Here is a 21,928-nt window from a genome sequence, read left to right on the forward strand (position 1 = left end):
GAAAAAAAAAAAGGGGACCCTTCTACGTGCGCTAACGTTGTGACGTAGCGCGTGTTTGGACTAAGTTTTTTTTCTGTTTTATTCGCGCTCAGTGGAAAAATAAGTAGTGCGATGTGATGTGCCCTTAAGTGATCCTACGACGTTCTTCAACGTGTGTAGGAAATGTTTTTAGAACGTCCGATGAGGAAGGCGAGAAGCGCTAGCAGGAAGGAGGGGTGCATGCAAGGGACAGCAGTTTGTGCGCATGCGATTCAAGATGTCCATGAAGGTGATGATTATTGGACTATGGACTACGCTACGTGATCATAAGGTGAGGGCCGTGGAAAGCGCGATCAGAGGTGTCTGTGAAACGTGGCGGTTGCTGCCGGATTACTGCCACGGTACTATGCTAGGAGAGGAAGAGAAACATGAATATGAGATATGGAGAAATATATCGTTTTTGGTAATGAAGCGTGTTTCAAAAGAAGCTGACAGATGTAACCACCTTTGAGGCACAAGGGGCGAATAATGTATCCTTTTTAAGAAGTATAACATGTAATATGTAAGTGTGTGAAATGCAGTGCAATAGATGTAACGAGTTTGAGGAGTTGCATGTTAAGGGTGAGGATCACCCATGGACTTTTAGAAGTTTAGTGTTATTTTAACCTACAGGTCAAACTATGTTTGCTAAAAGTAAAAAGTTTATGTGTTGCCGAAAGAATGGGTTAGCTTAACCTTTTGAGGATTTTCAGGCGTAGGTTGCTACAAGCGACATGGACTTTTAGGAGCATAGTATTTGTCTAAGGGTCAAATATTGACCATGGACTTTTAGGAGCGTAGTATTTACCTTAAGGTCAGAAGATGACCATGGACTTCTAGGACAAAAAAAAATGTTGTTTAACTTAATAACAACACAGTTATAACATGGTGAATTGTAAAATGCCTTAGCCTGATTCAGTTAAAGTTGGAAGTGAAATAGATGCCCAATAATGGGCATGAAGATGGCAGTAACTGCAGAAGTAGCGCTTCTGATGTGAATGGCTTTGTGTAAGGAATGAGAGGTAGCGACTCTGATGTGTATGTGTCACCATCAGTTTTAGTAAGGGGTAGCGCCTCTGAGGTGAATGACACTGTAGTAGTACTTAGAGGTAGCGCCTCTGATATGTGGGTCACGTTTGATGGGGTAGCGCCTCTGATGAGTGTGGCTCAATGGGTATTTTAAGGAGGTAGCGCCTCCAGTTAGAGTGACAATAAGTTTTCTTTGAGAGGTAGCGCCTCTGAGGTGAGTGTCACTAGGGTTTGTTAGGGAGGTAGCGCCTCCGGGTTTATGCGAAGTGTAGTATTAGAGAGAGGTAGCGCCTCTGATGTACATGGAGGTAAGTGCATATGAGGGAGGTAGCGCCTCCGGTAGGTGTCTCTATTAGTGTTAGCAAGAAAAGCGCACCTGACGTGAATGGACACAAGTGTATATGAGGGAGATAGCGCCTCAGGTTTGTGGAACATAGTGATGTGTGTGAGGTAGCGCCTCAGCCTGTGTAGAGTAGGCCAGGTACCTCAGTGGATGAGTACCATGTCATATTCTTTCCACAATTGTTTAAAGGAGGTAGCCCCTCTGTAGCGATATTTTCTTATGTGTAGTTGTGTCAAAGCCTGTGTTTCATCCAAATTTGTGGGGTGTGGCATGTCAGTTTCTATCAATTCTGCATTGGGTTTACTTTGGTCATTCGCCGGGTACGCAGATGGGTTTGGGATGTCTGGCCAGTGTCTCAGCTTTTTCTGCAGTATTTGAATGTATTGGCTAAGTAGGTCACGTCCAACAAGCTGAGTATATTTGATGTTTGAATGGGTGAGTGGTGTTGTGTCGCCGTGAGTGTGTCTGTTTTCGGTTTGGTATTAGATGCGTGTTTGAGACGGGTTTAGAGAAATATCTTGTTGTGACTGATTTGTACATGGTGGTCTAGTAAAGGAAGGAGATGTGTTACGTTGTGACTTTCTGTGTGTGTGTGGCTTTGGTAAAGGAAGGAGATGTGTTATATAGTGAATGTCTGTGTTAGTCTGCCATATGTGAGTGTGTGATGTCACATGGAATGTTGTTGGGTGAATGATGGAACGCTGATCTGATGGTTCCATACTGAGGCAAGCAGTTAGAGCTCCCCTGCATGGGTGATGGGGCCAGTGCTGGTAATACTCCATTCTCCTGTATTTACTTCCATGTAACTGTAACTGAAGTGTCTTGAATAAACCTAATATATAACATAAGTTAAGCCTGCAAGTCACTTCGCAACAGGTTCATTGGTAGCCACACTGCTGTTATACTTTCAATGCTTGTCATCACATCTATCTAGAACAGACGAACAACTGGACAATCCCACCACATGTGTAAGTAGCTTCCAACCCGTCTGCATACCCACCAGCACCCCAGGTGTATGCTGTTTTTCAAAATGTGCAGTATTAAGGGAGCATAATACCATCTATAACACAACTTAAACATTCTCTGTTCGTAACACAAAAAGGCATGGAATAGTTTCAAACCCATATCTCCAGCCATATGTGATCCTTTATCTGGCAGCCCAGGTCCACTTCCCAACTCAGCATATATCTTGGCTTCTTAGTTATTATGTATGGCCCCCAATCATTTGTACAGTTTGGAGTTATGGCCATGGAGCATGTCCTCCCCTCACAGTGAGCTCTAAAGCACACAGGCCCTTATGGCTGCCTCCCTAGTCGTTGGTTCGGAGATCCAGTGACAAAGTTGGAAATATCTAAATTGCTTGTTCTCCACCTAGTGCAAATTTCTCTTTGCACTCCTCAAAGGTCAGGGGACCCTCTTTAGCATATAACTGAAATATTCATTAGCCCTCTCACGAGACCATGCAACAAGGCCTTGCCTCCCCAACCCTGGCATAAAGTCTGGGTTGTTATTCATGGGTGATAAGGGACCCCAACCAGGGGTCACCCCCTTACTCTTCAGTGCTGGTGTCAAATAAGGAGGAGGGAGTGCAATTTGAGTCATTAAGTATGTACAGAGTGCAGTATTGCTTTTCCAAATTTAGTTTTTTGGCTAGTGGGACAATCCAGACTATAGTATCTTGTAAAGGTGTGTGCAGACGACCAGGTGGCAGCTGAACAAATATCCTTTATTGGAACTCCTCTCTGAAGAGCTGACGAAGCTGCGATACCCCTGGTTGAATGAGCCCTTATATGCTCTGGGGGTCTTTACTGGACAATTTGTAACATTGAGCAATTGTTAAAACAATCCACCTAGAGATGGTTTCTTTGGTGATGGCTAGGCCCAACTGATGACCTGTGTAACGCACAAACAATTGGTCAGTTTTTCTCAATTTAGCCAGTCTGCTAATGTAAAAATTCAAAGCACGCTTTGGATCGAGTCTGTGCAACCTTCCTTCCTCTTTCCCTGGAAGTGGAAGAGGGTAAAAAGATGGCAAGGTTATTTTCTGAGTGAAGTGAAATTCAGATACCACCTTCGGGAGGAAGTTAGGCTTCACCTTTCATACCACTCTGTCCTTGTGAAAGACAGTGTGAGGGGGCTTGTAAGACAAATCCTTTAGCTCACTCACCCTTCGGGCAGATGTTACTGCCACTAAAGACTGTTTTCATGTTAAGAAGTCTTAATGGGCACGAATGAAGAGGTTCAAAGGGAGTACCCATTAAAAAGTTTAAGACTAAATTTAGATTGCACAGGGGGACTTGAAAAGGAGTTGGGGGATAAACATTAGTTAGCCCTTTCAGAAATTGTATTACCAGAGGTATTTTAAAGTAGGAGACTTCCTCAGCAGTGTGCTTGAATATGGAAAGCGCTGCTAGGTAACCTTTGATCGTACCAATGTGGAGTCCCAGATTTGCTAAATGCAACAGAAAAGATAACGCCATCGGTGTATTGCATGAAAAAGGATCAACATTCTTATCTCTACACCAGCTGCAGAACTTATTTCAATGGCAGCGGTATAAAGATTTGGTTTCTGGCCTTCTGCCTGAAAGCACAACCTCGGGATTGCGTCATCCGGGAGGTCTCAATCTTTGTATCTCAGCCTCTCAGAAACCATGCGTGAAGGCTGAGCGTCCTGATATCCGGATGGACAACCCGACTTTCCTCTCGCAAGAGAAGATCCTCTCTTTGTGGAAGACGAATCGGAGGACAGATGGACATGTCCAGAAGGTCCGGACACCACGTTCTCCTGGCCCAATCCGGGGCAATTAGGTTCATGGTTTTCCTGAACCTCCTTATTACGCGAGGAATGATGGGGACTGGAGGAAAAGCGTAGAGGAGTGGATATTCCCAGTCCACCACAAACGCGTCTTCTAGAGCTCCACTCAGGGGAAATTCCCTGCAGCTCTACAGTTCGCACTTCCGGTTGGCATTGGTCGTGAACAGATCCACTTGAGGGGTTCCCCAAAGGGTAAAGATCTCTTGAAGGACTTCCTGAGCTAGTCCCCACTCGTGAGAGACGGTGCTCTGCCTACTCAGAGCGTCCGCCGTCGTGTTCTTCTCTCCAGCTAGATGAACTGTTGACAGAGATTGCTTCTTGTATCGCCCAGAACCAGAGCTGCATTGCCTCTCTGCACAGTGGTAGTGACCCTACACCTCCTCTCTTGTTGAGGTAGTACATGGCCACTGTGTAGTCGTTCATTATCAGGACATTCTTTCCCCATACAAATGGAAAGAAGGCCTTCGCCGCTAGTCTGATTGCCCTCAGCTCTAAAAGGTTGATATGTAGTTTGGACTCTGATGGAGACCAACGACCGCTGATAGTCAAATCGTTGGTATGGGCTCCCCACCCCATGAGTGAGGCATCCGTCACTACTGTTATCTCCGGCCATGGTTGCCAAAAAGGTTCTCCTTTCAAGATATTTTCCCCGACAGGCCCACCACTGAAGGTCCAGTGAGACTCTGCTTGGGATCTGTAGGAGATCTGACATCCTTCCAGAGAACTGTGACCACTGGGTCCTGAGAGCCCATTTGAGAGATCTCATTCTCAGGCAAGCCTCCTGCACCAGAAAAATGCAGGATGCCATGAGGCCGAGCAACCACAGAAAATCGTAGGCCAGAAGATGTTGGGCATTTTGGAATTTTGTCACCATCTTTAGAATGTCTTGGGCCCTTACCCCTGGTGGCGAGGCTTTTCCCAAGGATGCTTCCCGACTGCTCCGATAAATTGGAGTCTTTGTGATGGTATCATGTGGGACTTCTTGAAGTTGAGGGAGAAGCCCAGTCTGTTGAGAGAGTAGCAAGTGTAATTTAGATGATCTAGGGCTTGTTCCAGGGAATTGGCCCTGATGAACCAATCGTCTAGGTAGGGGTAGACGTGAATCCCCCCTCTCCGGAGACTCGCTGCCACAACCGCCATTAACTTGGTGAAAACCCTCAAATGACAGAACCCAAAACTGATAGTGAGAGTTGCCAATAGCGAACCTCAGGTACTTTCTTTGCTTGTGATGGATTGGCACATGAAAGTAAGCATCCTGAAGGTCCAGTGATACCAACCAATCCTGAAGCTGGAGGGCCTGAAGGATCTGAGAAAGGGTTACCATCTTGAACATGTCCTTCCTGAGGAACTTGTTCAAGTCTCTTAAATCCAAGATGGGTCTCAATCCTCTGTCCTTTTTCGGAATTAGAAAATACGGGGTGCACCAACCCTTGTTCCTCTCCACTACATGTACTGGTTTAATAGCACCTTTCTCTAGCAGGGTTAAAATCTCCTGCATAAGGAGCAGATCCGGAACCTTCAAAGAGTTCTCCCCCGATGGATGACTCTGAGGTGTTTGTAGGAAAGGCAGGCACTAACCTTGGGCATCTGTCTCCAATGCCATGCATCTGAAGTAATAGCCTGCCATTCCGTCAGATGTGTTAATCTGCCTCCTACTTCTGTCTTGTGATGTAAGAACTCAGAGAGGTTTTGAGGAGGCTGACGCAGATGCTGAGGGTAAAGTACCACCCGCTGTTGCGGTCTTAGTACCTCTACCCCGTCCACCACGGTGGAATCATCTTTGACCTCTTTGAGCTGGCTGTCCTCTGCCTCTTCCGAATGCGGAATAATGGCAAAAGCACCTAACTCTCCAGGGCGCACCTGTGGAGAAGTTTGGAGTTTGCCTTTTCGCAGCTCCAAGGGATTTGGCTGCCACCTTGGAAGTTTGCAGTTTCTCCAAACTCTCATCAGCTTTACTCCCAAATAGATGTGTGCCGTCAAAGGGCATGTTGAGAAGTCTGGACTGTACGTCTTGGGCAAATTCTAACTTCCGCAACCACACAAACCTGTGGATTACTCTACTAGCCGCCTTGGCTCTGCTGATGCTGTCAACAGAGGCGAGACCGGTCTGGAGGGATTTGCACATAGTGGCCTTTCCATCCTTATTAAGGTTCAAGAAACCGCCCATTTCCTCCTCTTATGGGGATATGGTCAGCCGCCATCGAAATACAATCCCAGAGGGTGTGAGTAAACCTCGCCAGCGTGCATGTGGCATTAGCAGACTTTAACGCCATAATACCGGCCGAGAAAACCTTCTTGGCCATGGCATCATATTTTTTGGCATCGTGATCTTGCAGGATTGTGGGATAGGCATTTTGCTTGCCAGAAGAAGTTGCAGCCTGTACTACCAGGCTTCACGGTGTTGGGTGCTTTGAAAGATATAGAGGGTCCGAAGCCGATGCTCTATATTTAGCTGTTAATCTTTTGTTAACTGCAGGGATAACCTCCTGTGTTTCCAAGTTGGAAGATACCCTCTTATGTAGAGCTTTGTGAAATGGGACAATAGGGTCTTCCTGTGGTCCTTTGTCGAGTATATCAGTTAGGTCCACCTGCTCAAACAGGTGTGGGTCTAGACCACCCCATGTACTCCATCACTCTAGTCATAAGCAGTCTTTAATTGCCTTCAGCATGATCTCCTGGATCAGCTCTACCGAATTCAACTTCAGGGGAAGTGTCAATGCCACTATGTTTAATTCGGATTCTCCTGACACAAGTTCTTCTGGAACACAAGGTGTCCCATATTCAAGACCAAATGTCTTTCCTCTTCAGATGATTCTGCATCCTCATAGATTGAGGAGAGGGTTTTGAAATATTCTGAACGAGGTTGTGGTGTGCAATTTTTCTCAAAGGTGGAAGAAGGCTCTGTGGAAGTCATAATTGGAGCCGGAATCGTCGGAATCATCGATGGTGACATCAATGGCTGACGAAATTGGCATCAGCTTCGATTTCTACGAAGTCGGCGATGGGATCGACACCAATGTCAACGTCTTCCACGAAAGCGTTGAAGGTACTGTCTTGTACAGCGTTGAGGAGATCGACACATGAGGGGTCGATGGATTCTCCTTCGGTGAGGGAGCCATGGGTGTCGATGACGCACTCTTTGGCTTTGCCGTATGGGTCGATAGGGACTACTACTTGTGCGTCACAGAGGCTTTCTCTCGACTCAAGGGTTTTTGACGCTCTTGAGGAGTTTCCACAGCCGAAGTCGAGGACTCACGGCTCCTGTGCTTCCCAGGTGTTTCTCTAACTTTGCTCTAACTTCCCTCTGCGCTCCCCCAAGGCCTTGGCTCTCATTGACATGCACTCGTCGCATTCGGAACACAGATGTTCTGCCCCAAGGCACCACAGACTGACCCTGTGTGGATCCGTCATGGACATCTTAGCCCCGGAGTCGCTGTATTTTTTAAAACCAGATCGAGGCGTAGATGGAGCCGATGAGGAGGCCATCTCGTTGAAGACTAGTAGAGGTTTTCACACGAAATTCAATGACATTCGATGAATACACAGAACCGAGCGTTGCGTTACCGAAGCTGTGAAGTGCGGAAAACGGAACTGAGCAACGGGCGCTGCGCGCGCTACTTATCCCTGTGATGACATCGACATCGGTATGGAGGCATCCGAGGGACATCGACTCGACAGGCATCGACGCACAGCCCCCTCTACTGAAAAAAAAATTACGAGGCAGCAAGCTGGATATTAGGAAATATCAAAGATAAGGAATACGTGGGAGGACGCAATCCATTCGAAATGTATATATTTAAGATAACTGTAATTCTGATGGCAATTCATAGCATGTGTATTCATAATGGTATGAGTTCTCTTGTCAGGCTGTTTTATAGGGTTGACTTTAAATTATATAAAACAAAGAAAAAAATAAAAGCTGGAAGAGAGGAGGGAGTTACAGATTGAAAAGAAGGGGCGAGAGATGAGATTACTCATCTCTAAATCCAAAAGTGGACTTCAGGAACGAACGGCAAACCTATTTGCAAGTTACAGATAGGCATTTCCAGGCACCAACCAGGATTAAGAGGGGCTCTGATGGGGTGAGGGATGTGTCCAGTTTAAAGAGTGTACAGGGTGGGGAAGGTGCCAGAACATTTCCTAAAATGTCCCAAGTTAGATATTTGTGCTGGGAATTATTTAAAAAAAGATCTTGCTACACCCTGCATCTGCTGCGTTCTCCATTTGGAGGGAAATGGTTAATTAAGAGCGATGAACAAGTTACTTTCTTACCTGGTAACGTTCTTTCGATGGGATGGTCTGACGACGTATTCCATATCTATGACAGGTAATGTCCACAGCTGTGCTGCTTCGGAAAATCTTTGGCTCCTGCGTCGATGCGCCGTCCCCGAGGACCTCCTCCGACGGCCGACGTCACCCGATGTGATAAGTAGGACGCACGACGCCCATAGCCTTAGTTATAGTTTTTTCCCAGAACGTGTGCCACCAGTTTTCTGCCAGTCAGACACACAAGGCCTTGCGGAACGCAAGCTGCAATCGCAAAAGAAATTCTGCAGCGGGGAAGGCAGGGAGGGAGCGATATGGAATACGTCGTCGGACCATCTCATCGAAAGAACGTTACCAGGTAAGAAAGTAACTTGTTCTTCGAGGGGATTGGGTCCTCCGACATATTCCATATCTATGACAGACTCCCAAAGCAGTACAAGCAAGGATGTGGGAAAGAATTTAGAATACAAATTTAGCATGCCCAATCAAATTGCGGAATAGAAAACTGCCTTGCCAAAGGCCAGATCTTGCCCTCTGATGGAATCGAGGGAGTAGTGACGTACAAAAGTATGTACTGAAGCCCAGGTGGCTGCATCACAGATGTGACGAATAGGAACTCCCCTCTGCAGAGCAGTAGACGCAGCCACTCCCCTAGTAGAATGGGCCCGCAAGCAAGCCGGAGGATGCTTACCCGCCAAGCGGTAACACTCGGAGATGGCTAAAATAATCCAACGAGACAAAGTCTGTTTCGTCACAGCTTGTCCCAAACGTTTTCCAGCGTTACCAATCGAAAAGTTGATCATCCACTCTGACCCGGGACATGCGCAAAATATAAAAGCTCAACGCTCTCCTAGGATCAAGCCTATGGAGCCTCTCCTCTTCATTACCAGGATGTGGAGGAGGATAGAACGCCGGAAGAACAACCTTCTGGCTCAAATGAAATTTCGAAACCACCTTCGGAAGAAAAGAAGGACGAACTCTAAGGACAACCCTGTCCTTATGAAATACAGTGAAGGGTGGCTTAACTGAAAGTGCCTGTAACTCACTCACTCTGCGAGCGGAAGTAACCGCAACCAAAAACACAGTTTTCAGAGTTAACAGGTTCAAAGGGCAAGAATGTAAAGGCTCAAACGGAGCACCCATAAGATACTTAAGAACAAGGTTCAAATCCCAACCTGGCACCAGAAAAGTTGACGGAGGGAAACCATTAGTGAGCCCTTTCAAAAACTGCGAAATTAAAGGAATTTTAAAATAGGAACACTCTTCAGACGAGCGCTTAAATATGGACAGCGCCGCCAGGTAACCTTTAATGGTCCCCACTTGCAAGCCCCTGTGGGCCAAAGAAAGCAAAAAAGACAGAACCATGGGAATGTCACATTCAAAAGGATCCACATTCTGAACTCTGCACCAGTCGCAGAACTGTCTCCAACGGAAACGGTACAGAGACTTAGTTGCCGGCCGCCTGGCTGAGAGCAACACCTCCATCACGTCTTCAGGGAGGTCCCAATCCTTATACCTCAACCTGCGTGAAGATTGAGGGATCTGACCTCTGGATGGAGAACCTGACCCCCCTCCCTTGAGAGCAGATCGTCTCAGTAGGGAAGACGACGTGGAGGGCAGATGGACAAGTCTAGAAGGTCCGGGTACCACGTCCTCCGGGCCCACGCCGGAGCAATGAGGATCATCCGGGAACCGAACCTCAGTAACCTCTGCAGCACTTGCGGGATGACGGGGACTGGAGGAAACGCGTACAGCAGTGGGAATGACCACTCCACCACAAATGCGTCTCCTAAGGCTCCTTTTGGAGGAAATTCCCGCGAGCAAAACCTTTCGCACTTCCGGTTGACACTAGAGGCGAAGAGATCCACTTGAGGGGTCCCCCAAAGGGCGAAGATCTCCAGGAGAATCTCCTGAGCCAGCTCCCACTCGTGAGAGATCGAGCTCTGCCTGCTCAGAGCGTCCGCCGTCTCGTTGTCGTCTCCGGCCAGATGAACAGCCGAGATCGAAACTTCCTGCTGGATGGCCCAGAATTCGAGCTGCATCGCCTCCCTGCACAGCGGAAGTGACCCTGGCCCCCCGTTTTTGTTGAGGTAGGGCATGGCCACCGTGTTGTCCGTTAGAATCAGGACACTCTTTCCGCGCACAGTCGGCAGAAAAGCCTTCAGGGCTAGCCTGACGGCCCTCAGCTCCAACAGATTGATATGGAGTCTGGGCTCCAACGGAGACCAACGACCGCTGACTGTCAACTCGTTGGCATGAGCTCCCCATCCCGTGAGGGATGCGTCCGTCACGATCGTCACCTCCGGCCAGGGCAGCCAAAAGGGGGCCCCCTTCATCAGATTGCCCTCGACGGCTCACCACAGAAGTTCCGGGCCACTGAGGGCGGCAGCTGAACAGGGTCCGACAGCCTGCCGGAGGACTGCGACCACTGGAGCTTGAGTGCCCACTGCAAAGATCTCATCCGCAGACGAGCCTCTGGCATCAGAAGAATGCAGGATGCCATGAGGCCGAGCAGTCTCAAGAACTCGGACGCTGGGAGATCCTGGGCAAAATGAAACTTGTGCACCATCTGCTGAATGTGAAGAGCCCTCACCTGAGGAGGAACACACTGCCCCAGGGACGTGTCGAGCACTGCTCCGATGTACTGGAGCCGCTGCGTTGGTGTCAAATGGGACTTCTTTAAATTGAGGGAGAAGCCCAGCCTGTGAAGGGAGTGGCAGGTGACGGACAGATGATCCAGGACTTGCTCGGGAGAGCTCCCCCCTGATCAACCAATCGTCCAGGTAGGGGTAGACGTGAATCCCCCGTTTCCTTAGATGCGCTGCCACCACCACCATGAGCTTGGTGAAAGCCCTCGGGGCGGAGGTCAATCCGAACGGCAGGACCCGAAACTGAAAGTGCGAGTCGCCAACCGCGAACCTCAGGTACTTCTTGTGCTTGGGATGGATCGGCACATGAAAGTAAGCATCCTTGAGGTCGAGAGACACCAACCAGTCCTGAAGTTGAAGGGCCTGGAGGACCTGAGAAAGAGTCACCATCTTGAACTTGTCCTTCCTGAGGAGTTTGTTCAAACTGCGCAAGTCCATGATGGGTCTCAATCCCCCGTCTTTCTTCGAAATCAAAATATAAGGGGAATACCATCCCTTGTTCCTCTCTGCTACAGGCACCAGTTCTATGGCGCCTTTCTCCAGCAGGGCTTGAATTTCCTGTGCAAGGAGTGGATCCGGACTCTTCAAAGAGAGGCTCCCTGGTGGATTGTCGTGAGGCCTCTGCCGAAAAGGAAGACAGTAGCCGTGGGTTATGATCTCCAGAACCCACACATCCGAAGTAATGGCTTGCCAATCTAACAAGATGCTGCGCCAGCCTTCCCCCAACCGGCGAACCATGGGACCTGGCCTCATGACTGAGTGGTAGCGGCTGCGGTGTTGCCTGAGGGCAAAGAGGCAACTGCCCGAGCGGCCTTGGCACCTCGAGTACCTTTATTTCCACCTCTGGCACTCTAACGATGGCCTCTTTGATTGCTAGCTCCCCTCGCTTTACTGAAGGAGGAGTAATAGCGAAAGGAACCTCCCCTCCACTGATGTCCCCTAAGACAAAAAGGCGGAGGTTGGCGAACTGCAGCGCCCAACGACTTCGCTGCAGCTTTGGAGGTCTGCAACCTCTCAAGGCTCTCGTCAGCCTTGCTGCCAAAAAGGTGTTCACCGTCAAAGGGCATGTTGAGGAGCCGGGACTGCACATCAGGAGCGAACCCAGACTTCCGCAACCACGCAAACCTGCGCATTACGGTGCTCGCCGCCATGGACCGGCTGACACAATCCGCCAAGTCCAAACCCGACTGAACGGCCTCACACATGGCATCCTTGCCATCCTGAACCATAGCAAGGAAACCATCCCGTTCGTCCCCTTCGGGAATATGTTCAGCCGCTAATGCAACACAGTTCCACAGAGTGTGTGTGAAACGAGACAAGGCACATATGGAGTTGGCTGCCTGAAGCGCCATACCCCCCGAAGAAAACACTTTCTTCGGCCAGCTGTCAAAACGTTTGTCGTCCCTATCCGGAGGGATGGTAGGATACGACGCCTGCTTTGCCGGGGCCGTAGCCGCCTGCACCACCAAACTCTCCGGAGTGGGGTGCCTAGACAAGTAGCAGGGGTCGCTACTGGCTGGACGGTATTTTCGCGACAAAGACTTGCCCACTGCTGGGAGACTCTCCGAAGCAGTCCAAGCCGCTGCCACCCTTCTCTGCAGAGCCATATGAAAAGGCAAAACCGGGTCAGTGAGGGGACCGAGATCAAGGATGTACGTGAGATCATCCTGAATGAACTCCCCTGGGGGAGCTGACCAACCCAAGTACTCGGTCACCCGAGACATAAGGCGCTGATATGAAGAATCAGCATGAGTGCCAGGCTCCGGCCTACAAAACTCCACCTCCGGAGAGGTGTCCAGTCCACTGGCATCAAGCAGCGACTGCCGCAGATCTTCAAACTGGCTATGGCCTGAGATAAGTTCATCTGGAACCGTAACCGGAACCAAGCCGCCATCAGAGCCTTCATCACCCTCTGAAATGTACTCCAGGCGGGGAGAGGAAGACCTCTGGGGACAAAAGCATTGCCTGACCTTAGCCAGAGCCTTTCTAGGGGCAAACCCCGTGCCACGGGGCCCCTCCGACACCACTGCCTCGAAAGGCGTCGAGAGCGCCGAACGAGTCGGCGCCAGGGTTGACAGAAAAGGCGTCGTCATTGAGAGAATCTGCGTCGACGTCAACTGCAGCTCCGAGCGTGTCTCTCGACGACCTAGGCGCCGACAGCGTCGACGACCCCCTCGGAGGCGGAGCCTCGAGAGAAATCGTCGATGACCTCGGTGCCACAGGCGTCGACGTCTTCTTCGAAGACGGCACAGGATCACGCTGTCTCGAGCACGTCGAGGTCTGGGACCTGGAACGGGCATGGCGAGAACGGCTACCCTTGTCCGAGCGGGACCTCTCCCGCGAGCCGTGCCGACCACCGGAGCCCGAAGCCGTACGAGCGGTGTCTCTCGACCGGTGCCGACCGACCCCACTCGGAGGCGCGGACGGACCAGTGCCATGAGATTCGAGAATCACTAGCATCTGCTTCCCGAAGGAAGCCCATTCCTCCGGTGTCGCTTGCATGGAGGGATAAGCGAGTCCTCGGAAGAGGACGGGGAAGGCGACCTATGCCGGCGCTTCCGGGAATGCCTCGAAGAGGCGGAGGAGTGGCGGAGGAGTGGCGAGACAGACTCCTGGAAGGAGACCCACTGGACTTCCGACGATGACGCGGAGAGTCGCCCCTCGAGTCATCCGTCGAAAGCCCCGCAGACCTCGACTTCCGGGGCTTAGACACCCGGCCTACCGACAGCTTCTTCTTGCGTTCCCGCAAGGCCTTTGCCATGAGCTACTGGCAGTCGACACAGTCCTCCGTATCGTGGGCCTCCCCGAGGCACCAGAGGCAGATGTCGTGCGAGTCCGTGACCGACAACTTGGACCCACAGTCCCCGCATTTCTTGAAGCCTGGACGCGTGGTTGAAGACGAAGAAGACATTGCCACGAACAGGTCTTCACAACAAACCGAACAGGTTCAACGAACCGAGAATGGAAAACAGCAAACTCCAACGAGTCGAGGCGTACTGAGATTCACGAAGCGAACACATTCGCGGAAAAAACAGAACTGAGGCTATGGGCGTCGTGCGTCCTACTTATCACACCGGGTGACGTCGGCCGTCGGAGGAGGTTCTCGGGGACGGCGCATCGACGCAGGACGCAGACACCAAAGATTTTCCGAAGCAGCACAGCTGTGGACATTACCTGTCATAGATATATAATACGTCGGAGGACCCAATCCCCTCGAATGAGAGGCTCGGCATAGGGGGCTGGCTGCCAGTTCAGGTTGTCCTGTGCATTTCCAGAAGCCATAGCCAGAGCCAGGAGCTGCATAAGCAAGGGAGCAATAGGTCATGCTGGACAACCTCAGAGCTGAGAAGTGGATGGATTTGGGGTTGATGAGAACGAAAAGGCGTGGATAACACTGCAGCTAGGTTGGATATGCGTGGTGGCTGGGGGGGGGGGGGTTCACATGCTAAATCATCTGGCACCCAGTTATTGCACGTCCCACCAAATAATCACAGAGACATTTTATGGCCTATCTCAATGGGGTCTCATCAAAAGACAAAGATTGCTGTGGGATGTTGCAATGCATCCTTATGTTAATGAGCTAGTTCGCTATTCAGCACAACATCACTAAAATGCTTTCACTGTTGCTGCTGTCTTATCCCCTATTCGCACAATACGATTGTGTTGAATGGCAGAGCCCATAATTGCAACCTATCTCATAGGATTCCTAAGCACTAGCACCCCTTAGTGCCGCCCCATTCCATGCACATCATAAAGCATTACTGTCTTCCCCTACACCATCAGTTTCTGGGAGGGGAAAGGGAGAGCTTGCAATTTGCTCCCGATTATATGGCATCCCCAATCACACTCTGGCCATCTTTCTGCTATCTCTCCCGTAGAGTAGCCGCACTTGCCCGTCACTGGGATGCCACACATTTTCAAAGGCACAGCACCCAAGACTACCCACTGAATTAGTCATTCACACAAGTCACCGTAACCCCACACAGATGATCTGCCTTAAAGATAGACCCAAGCTACCATGCACCTCTGCCTTTGTTAGTTCATGTTGCAATTTCACTGGTATTTTTGCATGCTATACCAGACAACGGCCTCTCGGAAGCCAGTCCCTATGCAGCAGTACACTTGTAGATGGCCATCGACCTACGGCGGTATAGCGATGCAAAAATTCATAGGCACTAGAACAGAACTCACTTTAGTTAAAAGTGTCAGGCTCAGAAACTCTTCCTCTTGCTTTGCTTCCGCCTCTTCGGTTTGCAAAACAGAGGGACTTCTGTGCTCTGCATCCTCGTTACAACCTAAAGGCAACTAAAGCAGTCTCCGGGTACGGCGCTATATCCAACGGAGCCCCTATGGTGCAGCCACCCAAGCAGCTTAAAGTCAGGACCTGGGTTCTGCAGCCAAGAACTGGACACCACAGGTCAGCAGAGTGCACGGCCTGTCCCTTAGCACTCTGTGGTGAGTGGAGTGTGTTTGGACCCCAAATTCATTGTCCTTCCAGAAGCCCCATCTGCCTAGTGAAATAAAAGGGTGTGCACCTGGAACTACCTCCATCTAAGATTAGCTCCAGGGTTCTCCAGGCAAATGCTGACCTACCCGTCTGCTGTACCGACTGGTTGCTTGGCTACCCTCAGAGTCTCACTTGCACTGCCTCTGGGCCTACCACGCACTTAGGGGCTGTAACTGTAACCCCACAGTCCCTTGCTCTCCTTGCACTACCCAGAGCCGTGCTGCCCTGGCTGCAGTTACTCAGAGCATTGCTGCCCTGTTTTCCCCTCCCCTCTCCCTTGAACTTCCCGCCCTCCTTTTCCCCTTGTACTTCTAGTTCTCGCACCTGCACGATCTGAATGACACAGGCCTAGTAAGATTGTTTGTCTTGTCCTCCCTGTCTTCCCTCCCTTGTCTTGTCGCGCCTAGAAACACATGCGTACAGGTGCGTTATAAATGACTTATCATACCATATCATATCATAAATGTTAGGGGCAAAACTGTGACAGTCCTAATAGAAATCAAGTGGTGGTGTGTGTTGTCAAATTCATCAAATCCTTTCCAGAAAGGTGTCCAAATATCACCACAATTTCACCCACCATACTCCCTCTCTCAAAGTTGATCTTAGCTGAAGTCCTGCACGATGGAAGCCAGTGCTAGTCAATCATGGAACTTGGTTAAGGCAGGGCAACTGGGAGTCATTGCTAGACATCTCCGGGGACTGAGGCACTGAGTTAGGAGAAAGGGAGGAGTAAACTGGCTGTGATCTTCCCTTCTCTCCATCTCCCACAGTCTAGGACGATATCAAAACATACGCCTGTGTCCTTGCAATGCCTTCTCTTGAACACTTAGAAGATTAACGCATGGGTGGAAAGGGCAAGAGGGTATGGATGATCATCAGATCTAACCCTGGCAAGATGAAGCTCTAAACCTTCTGGGGGCCGCTGGCCCTTTCTCAAGCCGTAAGAGGAGAGACGGTAGCCCATGGAGGCCTTAGACCAAGAAGGTAGAAACCCGGAGTTGGTCAACATGCCAGAAAAGTAGAGGACCAAAGCTCACAGCCAGAGCCAGGGAGCCCCAGCTGAAGCTGCTGCTCCTTGCTATTCCAGACTCTGTGAAGGGCAGGGGTGAAGGGGATGAGGCTGGTTTGGTTAGGGAAGAGCCAGCACATCTGTTGCCTTCGCTGCAGATCCCATTGCTAGAATTACAAGGGAGACCAAGAACATGACGATCCAGCCAGGACTGTGCAAAACATTGAGTGCTACTTCAAAACTGATAGAAGAACACACATTGCCAAAGCCAATAAGTTTGGCTCTGACATAACGAACATGTGTTCTATGTTGGCAAAGGTTTTGATGAAATGCCCTCACGGTACTCGTACCATTTAACAGGCACTGGCATCAAATGTCACTGAGCTCATCGGGTTTTCAAGCTGTCATTACAGGTGCTAAAATCCTTTACGAGGCATTGCCAGGATAACAATGCAGAATCCTGTACAATGTATTGCCATCATGCGGCATCGTATTTTTACATCAGCTGGTTGCTGGTACAGTGCGACTCAAAAGACCAAAATGTTATTAAGTGCAAACTATTGCGTCTACAATTATGAGATTGGGGTTATTTAGACGTGCTGGTCTCTTTTTTAAGGGAATGTTGCACTCATTTCTTGACGTTTAAACCGATGCTACATCCATGGTTATTTGGCAAAATCTTGCCCACTCAATTGCAGAGATTTCGACAATAACGTCTTCTTTGGGAACTGAAAGTGCCAAGAAGTGACATATGTATTCTGAAGTTCTATCTGTAAGAGCACCGATTCCACTCATTTCTGGAAATATTTAAGATGTTTATATTGTCTGTAGAAGATACATGCAGATAAAAGAACAGGCATTGTCAAAGCCAATCTTTTTGTCTTTTCTTTAATGAATGTGTTCTGTTACCAGGTATTGAGATTATATGACCACAGAGGCTCTCATACCAATTGAAAGGTACTGCCCTTATATATTTAAGAAGAGTGCGGGGGCCCCTCTCCTGAGAACGAGCATGGGTTAAAATAACCCGTTCTGGGGACTTTCTTCTACTCGGAAGGGTCTAGAACCACGTGTTCGCTCACTGCACCCTTCATAGAGCAGAAATGTCCATTTGCTTATCAGTTTGGTCCCACCCACAAGGGCAGTCCAGCAACAAAATGGACTCACATTTTGCAAGGTAATGCCATCCGTTGCCCAGGTTCTCACACCATTTGGCATGCGTTGCAATAATTTGCCCTGGTACGTGCATCAATTGCAGTGCATCGCCAGCAAATGCAAAAGTACGCCAACTATTTGCAAAGAGCGGGAGCCAGGAGGCCTGTGGAAGCCTAGGTATACTGAGCTGCTCTCTTGCAGCTGTCTATGGTGAAGTGTGGAGAAGGGACAGGAGCCCATTGTTCCTGCTCTCCTCCTTCCTTGCCCAGTGCCCAGGTATGGCCACATAGGCCTCTAACTGATCCTTTCTGCTAGAATCGGATGGCAACACTATGTTAGGAATCTCTCCCTGGAGTCCTGCAAGCAAGCCTCTGCTTGCCAATGCTGTTTCCCCAGCCCTACCAGCCTTGCCGAGGTAAAATCTCACGATACCCGGCGGGGGTGAGGTACTGGGGAGGACATGCTTTAGTGCAGCAGTCGGCAACGTTTGGCTCTCTAGATGTTAAGGACTACAACTCACATCAGCCCCAGCCAGAACAGTCCTTGATGATGGATCATGGGAGTCAGAGTCCAAATCATTTGCAGAGTCACAGTTACAGACCACTGGTCTAGTCACTAAGCTGTTAACTCTGGTCTTGGGCAAGTCTATGGGGAAGGGAGCTCAGCCAATCAGGTGGCTGGGAACGCAGGAGTGGCCTGCCAGTGAACGCCTGTGTTTTCCCAGCTGCCCGAGGCCCTTCCCCGGTACTGCCATCTTGATTGTCGGGAGGTAACAGGGAGCCCCCTCCTTGTTATCTCCCCACATTCTCCACCCATCGGTTAAGACATCCCGCACCCATGCCCACCCGCCTCTGTCCCTCCCCACTTGCCTGTTGGACTGCTCCAATCACGGCGCTCCGTCCCGTCCACCAGAGATACATTTATTTTCACAGGAGATAGGGCTCACGCAACATGTGTTGGACTGTAAGGCCTGGGGTGCCTTCAAGTACATGGCAGTCAGGCATGACTGACTGGATCGGACCATCCATACCAGCCTTCCAGAGATATGGCCATGTCATGAAATGTATTGTTTTCTCTAGAGACCTGCATCATCTACTTCCCGTGAGTAATCGTGGTGCAGTGGCGAAGTTATCAACTGCAACTTTGGTCTAAAATGAGCCAAATTTAAAACTGGCCTATCACACTTTAGCTTGTTTTATAATCCTGGGCAAACCGATTTACCTTTCTGGACCCAAGTTCTTTGGTCTGGCAAAACTGGGAACACTTAAAAACTGGCAAAATTCCAAAATATGAATATAAGAATTGCATCAACAACAACTGATAGAACCAGAGCTGCCTTAGGTTAAAATTAGAACAGTTTCATGTCTCATATTGAGGTGTGCATTTCTTATCTGATTATAGCGCATGTCATTTGAGCAGTATTAACATTAAGCAGTTTGATTCTGCTTGTTGACAAAATAAAAGCACATTTTTTAAAAAAACGTACAAAATGTGCTCGTATTATCTTTTCGGCTTTCATAAGAAACCACTTGTGTGGCCTGAGCAAATGAAATCATCTCCTTCTCCCACAGTTACCTTACTTTTAAAAATGTGGATCGCTTAGATATGACCAAAATGACAATGAAGCAGTTTTTAAAAAAAATGACATTTAAATCGAAATGGCACTTGGCTTTTCAGTGGTTACATTATACTCTCTTTAAATCAAATTTGCCAAGCAAGAACGCGTAAGCTAAAATAAATGTCCAGTATGTAGAGAATACAACTCATGCAATTGTAATAACACTCTTTTACAAGGCCATCTCATCTGTACCAAATACATGGCTCGTGCTGATTGGTAGTGCCTGTAGTGACCTTTTTGCTACCGGATTTCTTGGACGCTTTCTCATGCTAGAGCTAGTATCATGCCACTTCTGTCACAGGCGATTAATTCCCTTCATTCAATATGCAATGGGTTAATCTATGCGTAGAGTCGCTTATTTTCTATGATTGTGGTAGTGTTGCCTACACCTACCTTATTTCATATCACGCCCTTGATCTTAGACCCAGAAAATACTTTGTCAACATTCTCAAAACTAAGAGCCCACACGTTATATGACAAAAAGGTTGTCTACCTGGTGCAGAAGGTGGTAATGGTCGTTGTGTTATTTTGCTAAGCGATTTTTTAAACTACTGCAAGGTGATTGAGGTCAGAATGAAGGTGGGGCTCATTACCTCTGCTCCGGAATACTTCTCGGTCTGCATTACTAGCTCATCCAGCGATACATCACCACTTATCGGCATAGAGCGGAACTGGAGTCGAAAAATCTCCCTCCGGGTGGCTTCGTCGGGCAATGGCACGTAGATAATTCGGTCAATTCGCCCGGGACGCATCAAGGCCTGAAACAAAAGCAGTATAATCAGAGAACACTTCAGAGGCAAGAACCTTTGGTGATCAAAAGCAGTCGATTCTTGTTCAATTGACTTCGAGGTTTCTATATGCAGCAAAGATCATTCAGAATAAATCATATTTCTGGGTCGTTATGCACTATATGAATAATTATAAAATACACCAAGAACTGCAATGTCATACACACAAAACATTCTTTGCAAATAATACAGGGTCATAATGCAAAAAAGACATTGCACTCTAAAATCGTAATAAGAAGAACATAAAGCTAGAGAACGGGTAGGCACAGCCCATATGGAGATCATCAGAAAGAATCGGGCCGAATCGATGCAATACCGTTTTTATCTTGGAATGTGCCTATGATTAATTGCCATCTGGCAAGGGTATGAAAGTTCTGCTTTTTGATTTTTATTAATTACAAAAATGATTCGGTGTGAGACACCAAAGGGTGTCTCACTTGCTATTCCCTGGGGATCGATCCATCAGGTGGCCAGGGCACAGCCGTAGCCTTTGGATCCAGACCCTGGTGGTGCACCAGTGCGGGAGGATCACCTGGGTAAGGGATCTTCGGGGAGTGGGCGTGAGGCAACTGAAGGTGAGACGCGTTATTCCCCCTTTCCCGTGCCCATAACCAGTCCCAAACCCCCTCCCCTCTACACAAACACTGGGCCGAGGAAGAGGACGACAGAGTAAAGAGGCTAACCCATACATATCTCATTGGACATATCCCGTTAATCATGTCAGGCAGAGTCAGGCACTTGACCTTAATCACATACATCTGATACCCATAAGCCGCCCGCCCCCCACACAGATAAACGGAAGAACATAGAGACACACTCTGAGCAAGGTGAGACACGAGAAGGAGCAGATCTTCCGGGGCGGAGGCAAACCCACTAGAGCAGGACGACCGATTGAGGGACTAGAGCGTGGGAAAGAGAGACCCTGAAGATACCTGCAGGAGGTTGTTGACTCTGGGAAACCATGAAGGATACGCAGAGAAAGCCAAATCGCAAACAAGAAGAAGCCTGCAATGTGCTTCAAGGATGCCAAAGAACATCCCGGGGGAACGGCAGAGCTGGGGAGGCGAGGTCCGGCCTGTGGTATCAACGTTGACTCGTAAATTAAAGCCCCAGAGAAAAGAAAGGCAAGCACACAAGCGGTGAGTTAGTGAAAAACTTGAAAGGCCAGTGTGTCAAGGAAAAATTAAAGCCGCAACAGTGTATCTTACAAGTGAAGGTTGTGCGCGTGCTGATGAGATGCGAAAGAAAGCAAATCAATAATGAACTTTAAAAATTACGATAACTGTGAAGACAGTGATAGAGAGTAGCGGAGTGGTCTGTTAAAAGGAAGTAGCCCACTCGAAAGTCTCCGCAAAATGTTTTGAGGTCTTGTTAAAAAGCGACAAAGTGAACAAACTCTGAAATGTGCAATGGTCAAGATTAATCCAGTTGAGAGGGGAAGTTAAAAGGTGATTACTTTAAGGCAAAGACTTCTTTGAACTGGTCTGATTGTGTTGTGGAACTACCAAGAGACACTGAGGCAGATACCATAAGGGAGAGATAAAGGGAAAGTCAAAGTGGTCCTCCGGAGGTCTACGGAAAAAGCCTTGCAGATTCGAAGGTTTTCGACATGAGTGAAATGCTCAGCCGAGGGAGACCTGGAGTATGAAATATGTTAGGGGAAGGGAACCCCTAACGAGTGTGAATAAAGCTTGGGGAAGGGAACCCCTGCAAGTGCTGTGATTGTGAGGTC

General features: G+C 48.9%; 1 protein-coding gene across 1 annotated transcript in view; it reads right to left on the reverse strand.

Moving 5' to 3' along the window:
* Positions 1 to 21,928, reverse strand: part of AFG2A (AFG2 AAA ATPase homolog A) — a 2,695,729-nt gene that overhangs the window by 309,369 nt on the left and 2,364,432 nt on the right. Inside the window, exon 15 of the mRNA XM_069631126.1 lies at positions 20,002 to 20,166. Coding sequence (XP_069487227.1) covers positions 20,002 to 20,166 — 165 coding nt within the window. The remainder of the gene's footprint in view (positions 1 to 20,001; positions 20,167 to 21,928) is intronic.

The sequence above is a fragment of the Ambystoma mexicanum genome, chromosome 6q (assembly GCF_040938575.1).
Source record: "Ambystoma mexicanum isolate Mex_15411 chromosome 6q, UKY_AmexF1_1, whole genome shotgun sequence".
Classification (NCBI taxonomy): Eukaryota; Metazoa; Chordata; class Amphibia; order Caudata; family Ambystomatidae; genus Ambystoma; species Ambystoma mexicanum.